Source organism: Dendrobates tinctorius, unplaced genomic scaffold (genome assembly GCF_039654945.1).
Source record: "Dendrobates tinctorius isolate UK_male_01 unplaced genomic scaffold, ASM3965494v1 ptg000107l, whole genome shotgun sequence".
Taxonomy (NCBI): Eukaryota; Metazoa; Chordata; class Amphibia; order Anura; family Dendrobatidae; genus Dendrobates; species Dendrobates tinctorius.
The window spans coordinates 22,462,578-22,476,148 of NW_027361775.1; the positions used below are offsets into that span (position 1 = coordinate 22,462,578).

General features: G+C 43.6%; 1 protein-coding gene across 4 annotated transcripts in view; it reads right to left on the reverse strand.

The window, feature by feature from the left end:
- Positions 1 to 11,489, reverse strand: part of VWA5B2 (von Willebrand factor A domain containing 5B2) — a 60,874-nt gene extending 49,385 nt beyond the window's left edge. For 2 of the 4 annotated variants that reach the window (XM_073589248.1, XM_073589245.1), the window contains exons 1-3: positions 11,180 to 11,337; positions 7,564 to 7,709; positions 607 to 765 (exon numbers count right to left, since the gene is read on the reverse strand). In XM_073589248.1, coding sequence (XP_073445349.1) covers positions 607 to 765; positions 7,564 to 7,702 — 298 coding nt within the window. In that variant the 5' untranslated portion in view covers positions 7,703 to 7,709; positions 11,180 to 11,337. Of the gene's footprint in view, positions 1 to 606; positions 766 to 7,563; positions 7,710 to 11,179; positions 11,338 to 11,411 lie in introns of those variants that run through there. The other 2 variants (XM_073589246.1, XM_073589247.1) reach the window with 2 other exon arrangements.
- Between the last annotated feature and the right edge of the window lie 2,082 nt (positions 11,490 to 13,571).

Sequence of the window (13,571 nt, forward strand, 5' to 3'; positions counted from 1 at the left end):
TCTCCTCCATGCCCTGGGTACCATAATCCTGTTAAAATTAGAATTATAATAAAAAATAGGGATATATTTACCCTCTGATGGCCCCCGGAGTCCTCCCGCCTCTCAGCCACACTGCCAGCATCTTCCATTCCCAGGGATGCATTGCGCGAATCACCTGAGATGATGTCGCAGTCTCGCGAGCGTGATGTCACAAAGGTCCTTCGCGCAAAGCATCCCTGGGAACGGAACGTACCGGGAGCGCCGCTGAGGAGATCGGGGTCCGTCAAAAGGTAAGTATATCCCTATTTTTTTTTAAATATTTTTAACATCCTATCTTTTTCTACTGATGCTGCATAGGCAGCATTAATAGTAATAAGTTGGTCACACTTGTCAAGCAGTATGCTTGACAAGTGTGACCAACCTGTCAATCACTTTTCCAAGCGATGCTTCAAATCGCTTGGAAAGAGCAAGCATTCTGCAAGCTAAAAACACTTGTAAAACGCTTATGTTTTGCAGGAAAACACATGCGAATTCCGTTTTACCGGCGGCAGGAGGTTGCGAAAATGCTGCGGACATTTCCGCAGCATTTCTATAACGTGGGCACTTAGTCTAACACTTTGTACTCACCACTGGGGCAACAACACGGCAGCAATTCCCAGTGACAACTAGAACAGCATTCCTCCAATCGTCTTTGACTTTGGACGTGAGCTTGAACTTTCCTGTTTCCAGTGACTGCCTCAAAACTCGTTACAACCTCCCCTTCTTCCAGGTGGTATACGAACATGGCTAGGCGGGGACATAATAATAATAATAATAATAATAATAAAAAAAATAAGTAATAAATATTAATAGAAGAATCCGGCCTGTTGAATTTCAGAAAGTTGATTTAAATCTTTTGCCAGAAGAGTCTGGCAATGGTTCTCCCAAAGAGAACACAGGAACATTCAGCTCCGCTATAGTTTCAATGAGATCTGTGGGGGAGTCAGGGGAGATAACTAATGAGAGTGGAGGCATTTAGGATTTCTTCACAGTTTGCAATATTATGGTGGAATTAAACCTTTCATAGGAAAGCAGGAGACTGTTTTCCAAAAGTCTCTGGCAATAGGTTTCCAATAACAAGGCCAGATTCTGCTTATTCCGATAATGATCCACCTCTTATACAAGAAGCGTAATAAAGGTTGCTTGGACAACAGATTTTAGTCAGAATATTGCAATGACTTTAATGAACTTTGAAACTTCCACAGTCACGTGAAACAAACTTCTTTCTGGTTGGTCATTTTTTCCCCTGAAAGATACAGAATGCCAGACCTTTATGGGAGCAGAATTAGGACGAATATTGCTTCATTTATTTTAATGGAGTATGTTTTTAGGACTATAGCCTCATACTTCATGATCTTAAAAATTTACTTAGCATGTTCAATAAGAATAAACTATACTTAAAATGGAGTAGGAAGATGATTGCTACATATACTCCCAGGCATACATGGGTGTATACACGATCAGCTCTTTTGACAAGTATAGTAGAGGCAACTGTTTTAATCTGAGATCACATTATTTTCACGTTGCTAATTTACTCCCAAATCAGGAGTCAAAACATTTTGAGAGGAAAACAAATAAAAGAATAAAAGATGATGGTAAACAATATGTGGTAAAACACCAGAGATAGCTGTCAGCCAAGTGCTTGCTCAGCAAACAGCTACTCCTCATCCTATCCCCCAAACACATGCACTGTCAGTTCAGCATTCATGTGTTCTCAATAGTAAGAGGCATAAAGGTGGCCATACACATTGACAAACCTACTGATTTTAGATGATCTGGATGATCAACCAATAAGTAAGGGGGTGTCCTGACTTTCCTCTGAAAGCAAATGTCAAGAAATAACTTGGTCAGGCATGTTAGACTTCGATATGTCAACTCCTTTGTTTTTTTATTTTTTTTAAGTGAGATATAATCTGCCAGCAGATGTGTTTGGCAGAGGCTTACTATTGAGAATCCATACAGGCTCAGCTAAGCCAAGGAGGTGAGCGTACAATGGTCAGGAGGAACCAGGGCCGGTTTTAGGCAAAGTAGGGCCCTAGGCAAAGTTTAAAATGGGGCCCCAAATGCTAACATATTGCACATCACACAGAAGCATTTCGATTGTATTTACATGTGCTGAGTTCAGGCCGCTAAATGAGTGTGATCGACAAAATTGAAGTCGTTCAACACTTGTTTCCCGGCCTCTTTCCACCGTCTGAAAAAGATTGATGGGGACAGAACAATCACTAATGGATCACTAACAGATCACCATACAGTATCATGTTATCAACAGCACATCTACAGTTTACACCCCATAGTCCTCCATATAATATAATGTGCCCCATAGTCCTCCATATAGTAAAAAAACACTCCCCATAGTCCTCCATATAGTAAAAAGCACTCCCCATAGTCCTCCATATAGTATAATACAGTCTCTATAGTCCTCCATATAATATAATGTACCCCATAGTCCTCCATATAGTAAAAAACACTCCCATAGTATAATATACTCTCTATAGTCCTCCATATAATACAATGTGCCCCATAGTCCTCCATATAGTATAATACACTCCCCATAGTCCTCTATATAGTATAATACGCTCCCGATAGTCCTCCATATAGTATAATACACTCCCCATAGCCCTCCATATATTAAAATACACTCAGTCCTCCATATAGTATAATACAGTACTCAGTCCTCCATATAATATAATACACTCCTCATAGTCCTCCATATATCAAAATACACTGCTCAGTCCTCCATATAGTATAATACACCGCCAGTCATCCATGTAGTACAATTCACTTCCCATAATATAATGCAATCTTCATATAGTATAATGTATTCCCCATAGTCCTCGATACAGTATAATGCAGCCACCCCATAGAGCATAATACAGCCACCCCAGAGTAGAATGTAACCCCCCATAGAATATAATGCAGCCACCCCACAGACTATAATGTAACCCATCATAGAATATAATGCAGCCCCCCACATATAGTATAATGCAGCCCCCCATAGAATATAATGCAGCCCCTTATATAGTATAATGTAGCCCCTCCATAGAATACAATGTAGCCCTCCTCATATAGTATAATGCAGCCCCAATAGAATATAATGTAGCTCCCATACAATATAATCTAGCCCCCATATAATATTTTGCAGCCCCACCCATAGAATACAATGTAGCTTCCTCATATAGTATGATGCAATCACCCCCCATAGAGTATAATACAGCCCCCTATAGAATACAATGTAGCCCCGAATAGAATACAGCCCACATCCCCATAGAATATAATGTAGCCCCCATATTATATAACACAGCATCTCCCATAGAATATAATGTATAATGTACCCCCCATGGTATACACCACAGCCCCACATGGTATATAGCACAGCCCCACATGGTATATAGCACAGCACCACATAGCATATAACACCCCCCGAGAATGGCCCCATAGTCCAGTACTCACTGTTACATTAAAAAAAAAAAAACACTCCTCACCTCTCCTCGTGCCCGCGCTGCTCCCGGCTCCTGTCTCAGTGGCTGCACTGCCGGCACACGTTGAGTGCGTGATGACGTCATCACGTACCCGCAGTGTCAGAGGCAGAGCGGGGAATGATGGGAGAGGGAGCATCAGCTGACGCTCTCTCCTCCATCATTGCTTTGAACTGTACTGGCATCTATGATGCCGGCATAGTTCAATACGGCGGCGGGGGGAGTCGGAGCTGGTGGCAAGCGGGCACCCCTGCCTCACAGGCCCCTAGCGGCTATGTGATGTGCCGCTAGCTGGGGGCCCCTAGGGAAGCGGGGGCCTGGGCAGCTGCCTGCCGCCAACGCCTGCCCTGGGAGGAACAGATGTTCGCCAAACAAGCCTTCAACCAACAGCTATTCCTATGGCCAGCCTAAGCTTTGGTGGTGGTTTATCTTCTGTAATAAATCATCTTCCTCTCCTCCTCAATAAAATTCTGCCATCAGTGGAGATCCGAGACACCTCTATTCATATTAGATGGTTGGATAGTCCCTTCAAAATAAGTGTGTTTGACCAACATTCCTGAAACATGCATGGCCACCTTTATTTGCAAGCCAGATTAAACAAATAGACCAGCTGTGAACAGAATATTGAAGTTCCACAGACACCAAGAGAAAGAAACCCAAAAAGTCAGGCACCCCTACTACATTTCTGGACACTTCATACAGTCTCTCGTGGGAGCCTTGTAATTGATGAATGCTTCACATAACACTGTATAAACAGAAAATAACAGAATAAGCCTAAGTTCACATGTCCAGTAATCATCCGTTAGAATGCAACCAGGAACAATCCATTGACATAAAATTTATGCAAACTTTTAGTCACCTGAGAGAAACTGACTTAGACTTGATTCATGTTTTTTTTTTTTTAATATTGAAGTGTATGGAAAACAGATCTGTTAATTAATCATTTGTTGTTCTCCCATTTGAAAATGATTATGGTAGTTTCTTTGCTTACTGGAGGTACAAAAATAAGTAACATGAACTAATGGACATGCGAACCTTTAAGTAACTATTCATTTGATACTGATCCAGTAAGCAAAAAACGGATCCTTTTCAAATGGGAAAAAACGGATGGCTATTTAACATATTGGTTTTCCATAGACTTCAATGTTTAAATCAGTTTTTTTCAGGCGGACAAAAAAGTTGTTACTGCAGAACTTTTTTCTCAGCGGATTGCTGCATAATCCATTCTATCTCATTACTGGACATGTGAACGTAGCCTAACACAACCACAATTCCAAATAAAAACAAAAAGTTAGGACGCTGTGTAAAATGTAAGGAAAACTTGATTGCCATAAATTTGGACATTTCTTATAGCCATATTTTATCCACAACAGAGCACAAATCAGAAGTTGAAAGCAAGACATTATTTAATTTTATTAAAAAAACAACACACATTTAGAAATTGAGGGCAGCAACACATTTGAAAAAAGTTGGGACAGGGCTGCATCTACCCCTCTGTGGCTACCCCTCTTCTTTTTACAACAATCTATAAATGTCTGGGAAGATAACAGGGTGTGCAAAGCCATGATGTTGTGATGGATGCAGTCCGTGATTTAGCATTGTCTTGCTGAAACATGCAAGGTCTTCCCTGAACTAGATGTTGTCTGCATGGGATCATATATTATTCTAAAACCCTTACATAATGCTCAGCATTGATAGCGTCTTTCAAGTTGTGCAAGCTGCTTATGCCATAGGGACTAATGCAACCCCATGCCATTAGAGATGCAGGCTTACGGACTGTGCGCAGATAAGTTGGATGGTCCCTCTCCTATTTAGACTGCAGGTCACAGCGCTTCTGGCTTCCATAAGGAATTTCAAAGTTTTAGTTCATCTGATCACAAAACAGTTTGACATTTTTTCCCTCCGTTCATTTTAAATAAGCTGTGACCCAGAAAAGATGGCACCGATTCTGGATTGTCTTGATATATTGCTTCTTTGCATGATAGCGCTTTATCTTGTACTACGAACTGTGTTCACAGATAATGCTTTCTGGAAGTATTTCTGAGCCCATGCAGTGATTTGCATGACCAAATCATGCCTGTTTTTAAAGGCAATGCCACCTGAGGGTCCATAGATCACAAGAATTCAACGTACACCGTTATCCTTGTCCACATGGATTTCTTCTAAACCTCTTAATCTTCTGATATGTACTGTACATGGTGGGATATTCCAAATCTCGGTCCAACCTGAAAGATAAGAAAAATAAGTTTTATTATACTCACCGGGGGGCGGTCCGGTCCGATGGGGGTCGCAGGTCCGGGTGCGACACCTCATCTTCTTGCGATGCCACCCTCCTGCTTGCTTCAACGCTCCCTGGTATCGCGCTCCTGTGCAGGCGTACTTATCTGTCTTGTTGAGGGGAGAGCAAAGTACTGCAGTGCGCAGGCACTGGGCCTCTCTGACCTTTCCCAGCGCCTGCGCACTGCAGTACTTTGGTCTGCCCTCAACACGCACATCAGACCGGACCGCCCCGGGAGAGTATAATAAAACTTGTTTTTCTTATCTTTCAGGTTAGATCGGAGGCTTATCTACAGCATTAAGGCCCCGTCACACACAGCGAGATCGCTGATTTTGCGATGCAACAGCGATCTTGCTGTGTGTGGCATGCATCAGCGACCGCCCCCCCCCCCCGCCGGGTATCGCTGATCATGCAGGAATGTCCTGGGCCATTTTTTGATCTTTGGTCTCCCGCTGGCCAGCACGCATCGCTGCGTGTGGAAGAAGGAGAGCAACGATCAGCGAGCTCCCAGCGCTGTAAGCAGACACTGGGAGCTGGTATCCAAGGTAAATATCGGGTAACTAAGTGCGCACGTCGCTTAGTTACCTGCTGTGTACCTTGGATACCAGCGTGTTCGTGCTGGGAGCTGGTATCCAAGGTACACTGCGGGTAACTAAGTGACACGCTCGCTTAGGCCGGTTTCACGCCGCCGCTAAGCCCCGCCTCCGCCGGTAGCTCCGCCTCCGGGCGCATGATGCTGCATGCGTCCCCTATCTTTATCAATGAGGACGCAGGCCGTGCGCAGTATGCGTTTTTGCGGCGCCTGCGTCCTTTTGACGGTGCGCCGACCAGCGCCAAACGCAACCTGTTGCAATTTGGTTGCGCTCGGCGCACCGTCAAAAGGACGCAGGCGCCGCCAATCGCATACTGCGCACGGCCTGCATCCTCAGTGATAAAGATAGGGGACGCATGCAGCGCCATGCGCCCATAGGCGGAGCTACCAGCGGAGGCGCGGCAGGGGGCGGGGCTTAGCGGCGGCTGTGCGCAGGCCGTCGCTGCGCCCTGAAGCGCAAATGTGAAATCGGCCTTAGTTACCCTTGGATACCTGCGTGCTCACGCTGGGAAATGGTATCCAAGGTACACAGCGGGTAACTAAGCGACGCTCTCGCTTAGTTACCCGATATTTACCTTGGATACCAGCGTCCTCGCTGGTGCTGATCGCTGGAGAAATCTGCCTGTTTGACAGCTCACCAGCGATCATGTAGCGAGGCACCAGCGATCCTGACAAGGTTGTATCATTGTCGGGATCGCTGGTGCATAGTTTAGTGTGACGGGACCCTTATAGAATGCTGTAGATAAGCCATGAAAGGCAGTGGCCATATCTTATAGTGGCCAAAACAGTTGACAGATTCGCTTTAAAGTGTACCATAATTTTTAGTCAATTGTTCACAGACCAGCTTTGCTTCTGATAAGACTCTCTAACACGCTCTTTTTATACAGAGTCACCTGTGTTTTATTAGTACCACTTACTTTTACAGCCTTTTAATAACCCAGGTCCCAACATTGTTTTTTACAGATGTGTTGCTGCCATCAATATCTAAATGAGTTACCGTACTTTACCAAATAAAATGGAAAAAATTTTAACTTTCAGCTTCTGACGTGTTCTATTGCAAATTAAATAAGGCTGTAAAAGAATTACAAATCACTGCTTTCTCTATATTTTACCCAGCGGCCCCAATTTTTGGGGAATTGGGATATACTTTAATATGAAGAACATTTTTATAACACAGTTCACAATTATAATCCCACCTTGTACTGCGTCACCACAGGTGTTTAGGTAGGTCAACTGTGCACTGAGCCCCAGGCTAAACCCATTGGCGCAGGCATTTACACATGAAGCTTCAAGAGGGAGCTGCACCCAGGAGGATGTATCATACAGACCCGGCATCCTGCTGCTGTTGAGAGAAAATGTTTCATTGCAGCACAAATATATGTAACATTCATACATAATACATCAAGCTCTTCAATGTCATACTTGTAAAGAAGAGGTCTATAATAAACAACATACACTTGTAAAAATTATATTCTTTCCCGAGAGTAAAAGTTATATTCTTTGCCTGGAGCTGCTACCTCAGAGGACAAATCTTAGTAAGACTAGAAAATACAAACATAGGTTACCTTTGTTATACAATGTGCATTGCAAATTATATTTTGGTTGAACAGTTTTGGTAAGAGGAGTCGCACCTAACACCCTGCTTGGCTAGGGCCATATGCTATTCCAGTTTGCAGCTTCCACGTGTCCCTGGTTTCCTAGCTGCACGGTGATGAGGAATACTGTTTCCATCAGATCTGTTCTGGAGTTGGCTGAGTTTACCAGTGGATTAATCATTTATCTGGACACCTTTAATCCACACATATACATAGATGACAAAGTACAGACCACCTTTCCAGAGCTCCCGAGACTATAGCGAATGTGCAGCCTGCACCCAAAACAGAGACATGACTCGTGCATTATACTACTGTACTAATCTGAAACATTTGTCTAATTTGACAGTAGTGAAATCCAGAGCCCACTTTCAAACAACAATTCCCTCATTATGATCAGTGCCATCCTGGCTCATATTAAAGAAACATTCCCGACATTGCCGGGAGTGCTTGTCAAATGGCAACTCTAGCCCTCCTCTTTCACTTTGACATCTGCTGGTTTAGATGCTAAAATCCATTCTGAGTGTTGAGAAAGTTGGGGAAAAGAAGAACCAGACCCAATAGACATCATTGCCAATGTTGCATTTGAATGCCGCAGGGATATATGAGGAATTTGAACACTATGTCAGCGGAAGTGGCAAGGATCCAAAGAGTGCTGTCATGTAACCTGTAGCCAATTTAGACAAAAGTACGCTGGAGGGTAATCAAAGTGTATTAGTAAACTAAAAGTGCAGGTAAGATAGAGCTGTAGAATGGATTTTCATAGTGTTTTATTAAATAGCACATACACATCTACCAATCCCCGCTGCGGCTCTGTACTGCATGGCAGGTCACCCATCAACACAGAGGCACTCATTAAGGGAGGAAGAAAGGCAATTCCGACAGCTAAATAGGAAAGAGTTCTTTATGGTTAGAGCAGTCAGACTGTGGAATGCCCTATGACAAGAGGTAGTAATGGCAGACACGAAGATTTAAAAAAAAAAAAAAAAAAAGGGTTTGATGATTTCCTCAATAAACTTAACATTGTGGGTTATAACTAAGCTAGTGATAAAATGTACAATTGGTGGAAAAAGGTTGAACTTGATGGACAGAGGTCTTTTTTAAAGCTATGTAAATATGTAACTCCTCTTGTTTGCATGTGAACACTGCAGCCAATCAAAGATTGGAAAATTGACCATAACATCAACAGTGTGGTCACTGAATGACTGCAGCAGCCACATGCTGACAAAGCTGGAGAAGGACTGGGGACTGTGGGCAGAGGGGCCTAGCCAGCAGTACAGAAGAGCAATGGAGGATTGTAGGCAAGGCATGTATATAGTATGTTTGTTATAAAAGGGAATGTGAACAGGGTTATGCTATGTAATCTGAGAACAGCATGATGTAGTCAATTACTGGGCTGTTTGTTGCAGGTTTCAATAAAATCAGTGTTTTATCAGCAGATTATCATTATTCGCCTCGTGCCATATAATTTTCCTGCTCTGTATAACCCGGCCCGCACTGATGAGTGGCAGCTTTCTGCTTATGCACAATGTACACAGAAAGCTGCCAATCAGTAGTGTGGGCGGGGTTATGCAGAGCTCAGAAATCAGAGAACTGGTAGATCTGCAGCAGATAAAACAGGGATTTTACCATAAATGCAGCAAGCATCCCAGTAAATTACACATCAGTGGAATCAGGCTTCTCTGCCTCTACATTGTGCTTCTTTCAGATTACATGGCAAAAACCTGCTAACAAATTCTCTTTCACATCTGTCACATGAGACCTGACAGTTGAGAAAAAGCAGAAGATATTCTTGGTGATGCTTTTATTTTAAAATGAGGATTACATGCAAAGTATACACAAAATAAGTAAATGTGACACTATATAAAATGTGAAGTAAGGAGATGTAGTCCAGACCGAGACAAAATATTATAAATGGCTATCACAAGAATAAAGCAGCATGATGTAAAGATATCAGCTGTAAACAATAATATTTCAATTGTTCTCTTCTGTCAAGTTAATAGTCAAATATTTCTTGGAAAGCTGGGTGACAACTAGTATGGCTACGATTACAGATTCTGCATGGGACGGGGAGGTCACCAATCCTTCTAGATACCTGAATACGATAACCCCTTAACTTAGGTCACGGAATACTTTTCGGTTTCACCACAATTTGTTTCGATGCCATAATGACCACTAGGAGCGAATTTCATATCTGTCATGGTGGAAATAAGAACTACTATAGATATAAGTAGAAAACAGCCCAAAATTTAAGGGGAGCGGCAATTTTCTGTGTTCACTGGTAATTTGTCTTTTTTTTTTTTTTTTGTCCAGACGATATTCTATTAAGAAATGTGGAAAAATTGGGAGGAGGCTGCAGTGGTGACCATGACTATAGTGACCCACCTTCCCCCAAAAGCTCATGCTGCTCGAGAACAGGTAAATATATAGGATTTCTACACGGTGACCTGTCTTTACATTGTTTTTGGGTGGGAATATAATACCACATTTTTACTAGTCAGCAAAGAAGATCTGGCCAGAAAGATGTGTAACATTAAATATGCATTAGATCTATTGGACGGGTACTGACAGGGTGACATGTTAGAATCAGCATTATCATCGCAAAGGATAATGACTACCCAAAACCTCCGCCTGGAAAACAGTCACATTCTCTAAATATTACACATCCCAGACAGTGAGAAAACATTCAAATAAAATCTCAACACCCCGTTATGGCCCCCGAATGTAAATCTCGCACCTGGGTTAACCCCATCACTTGACCCAAACAATGCGCCAATTGTTTCCAGCACCAAAATACCAACATATACCAGAGACTGGACAACATTAAAGCAAAGTAGGGTACATGGGGGTACAGTTGTCACAACCAAAAGACGAATGCCACCTGTGCCTGGCACCACACTCCGTAGTAAATTCTGCCATTTCTGGTGACACCTACTGACAACTTTGGGATTTTCATTTTTTGGTTAGAAATAAGATGAGGGATGAATCAGGAATAAGTAATGTGCCCACTCCTTCCCCAGAGTCTCTCACCCAAAAGTGGTCTGCAGAAGATCCCACCTACATGTAGCCAGAAGCAGCTCCTCACTGCTAGGGGCCAGCTAGCCTACCCCCATCTCATGGCAGGAGGTGACAAACCAGCTAACACCCTCACCCCTGCCAAAATCAGACAGAAATCCAGAGTGGGTCAGTGCCCAGCCTGAGACGGGGTCTTCTCCATCACCTCAGTAGAAGGTCCCTGGGACGGTGCCAGCACTGCAGAGGAGCGGCTGCTTGGAAGTATGGAGGGTGCGGTCTGCGCTTCCTCAGCAGTGAGCTGCTGGACGGTGTGCGGAGCTCAGGATGGCTCCCTGCTCTCGGGGTGCCGGCACCTCCTCTTCCCTTCCTCCTCCCTCTCTGGCTCTGGACTTGGCAGGGAATAATGGAGGCTGTGCTGTACCTCAGCTCTTTCCCACCTGAACGCCCTGAGTCCAGTCAGAGGCCGCCGCTGCCCACGGCAGAACTGCGTCCAGCATCTCCCCTCAGGGTGTCGCCTGGCAATGTCTGACCTGAGGAGAAATCCGTGTCTTGTTTCTACACCTGGATCCGCTTTATTCACACACTACGGTGTGTTTTGTACAATCTTTTTTAATACACTTCAGCAGTGTTTTCAGGCACATGTTGATTTTTTTGCTGTTTTTTTCTGCAGGAAAAACCTGCACACTCGAGGCTGTGTGCCCACGTAAGCGGTTTTTTCGCGTTTAAGCGTTTTTACCTGGCAAAAAAAAATATTCATGCGTTTTTTTTCCGCGAAAACACTTCGTGGTAAAAACGCAGCAGGCTCATTAGTTTTGCGGAAAAGTCTGCATTTTTAGCTATTTTCTAGGAGACTGGGGACGCGTGGAAAAAAACATGCGAAAAACGCATGGAAAAAAACGTGCGTTTTCTGGGAAGGAGTCCGGTTTTCATGCAGAAATCTTCTGCATACGTGGGCACATAGCCTCACAGTAAGGCTGTGTGCCCATATTGCGTTTTTAACTGTTTCCGCCGCGTTTTTGCTGCTGCAGAAATGCTTAAAAAACGCTAACAAAACACATTCCCATGCAATCCTATGGATTCCGCAGTTGCTGTGCCAATGCTGCAGATTTTTCTGCTGCAGAATCGCATAGCGGTAAAACCCGCAGCATGTCCATTAATTCTGCGGAATCGCGGCGATTCCGCAGCCATAGGATAGCACTGAAACGCTCACTTTACGCATGTGGCTATGCCCACCACATACATAAAGTGAGCGCTTCATGTGCAGATGGTACCCAAGGTCTGGAGTAGAGGAGACTCTCCTCCATGCCCTAGGTACCATATTCCTGTGAAAATGGAATTAAAATAAAAATTAGAGATATACTTACCCTCTGTCAGCCCCCGGCGTGACCGTTACATCATCAGAGGTCATTCGCGCAATGCATACCTGGGAATGGAAGTTGCCGGCAGCACCAATGAGGACCGGGAGGACTCCGTGGTCACTTAGGACAGTGGATTGCCATACAACGTCTACATGCTGATCCATTCGTCAAGCTCTGGACCTCGAGATTTGTGAAGGAACCATCTGGCACATCGCACCTGGAGGGGAAGATGGACACGGATCCACAAAGGCGGAGGATGATGGAATCTGGGTGCACTGCTTTCGGTGGAGAGGGATCCCTAAAGGTAGTGGACACAGAGCATCCCTTCTCCTGCTATCGGGAACAAGTGCTGGGGCTGAAGTTATGTCCGGTACCTGAGGGAAAGACTGTAACCTGTTGTGCCCCATCCCACATGCTCCAATGTAACGACTGTGAACGGTTCAGTAAAAATTTGACTGCTGAAAAGCACTCTGTGTCCCCTGGACTGTGTGCAAAATTGGGTCATCTTCTATCAGCACCATATGTTTGTCTGGTGTATATTTATTACTGCATGGGGTTATGCTTGTCACTAATTGTGGCAATGTATATTTAGTACTTTTTTTGATTATATTTTTGTAAAGTGATATTTATTGGGTAGCATATTTTGTTCAGTATTAATAGGCTCAATAGACTGTATATGCGAGCCCTTGATGTGGATTGAATATATGAAATATCTTCCTACCAATAGTTTTTTTCTGCATTTCCCTTCCTTCACCCCTTTTCTATTTAAGATTGTTTTCCCACCTTTTTATCTAGGGTGAGATAGGGGAGATAGGGTCAGACGACGTTGAGTGGGGGCGCCAAACAATCGCATCTTTTAGGGTGCCAACCTCCACGGCCAGGAAGGTGTGCAGATAGGTTATTGTAGTCCTTGTGTAGGGCTTTGTATGGTCTATTTTTTGTTTATTTTTGTGGGCTCTGATCCATGTTTTTTCACGGGAATAGGTGTTTTTATTATCTCTATTATAAATAAAGTGTTTTAAGGGAATACATGTACACAAAAATATTACGGTTATATTCCTTGTTTATTTAACAGACCACATATTACCACCACAAAGTGACCAAATAATAGCACATACAAGGGACAAACACCACCGCACCATGCCAAGACCACATATTACCACCACATGGTGACTGAATACTACAATACTGATCATTAATAAAAAAACATAATACTTTCACGATAAGTGGCATTATACA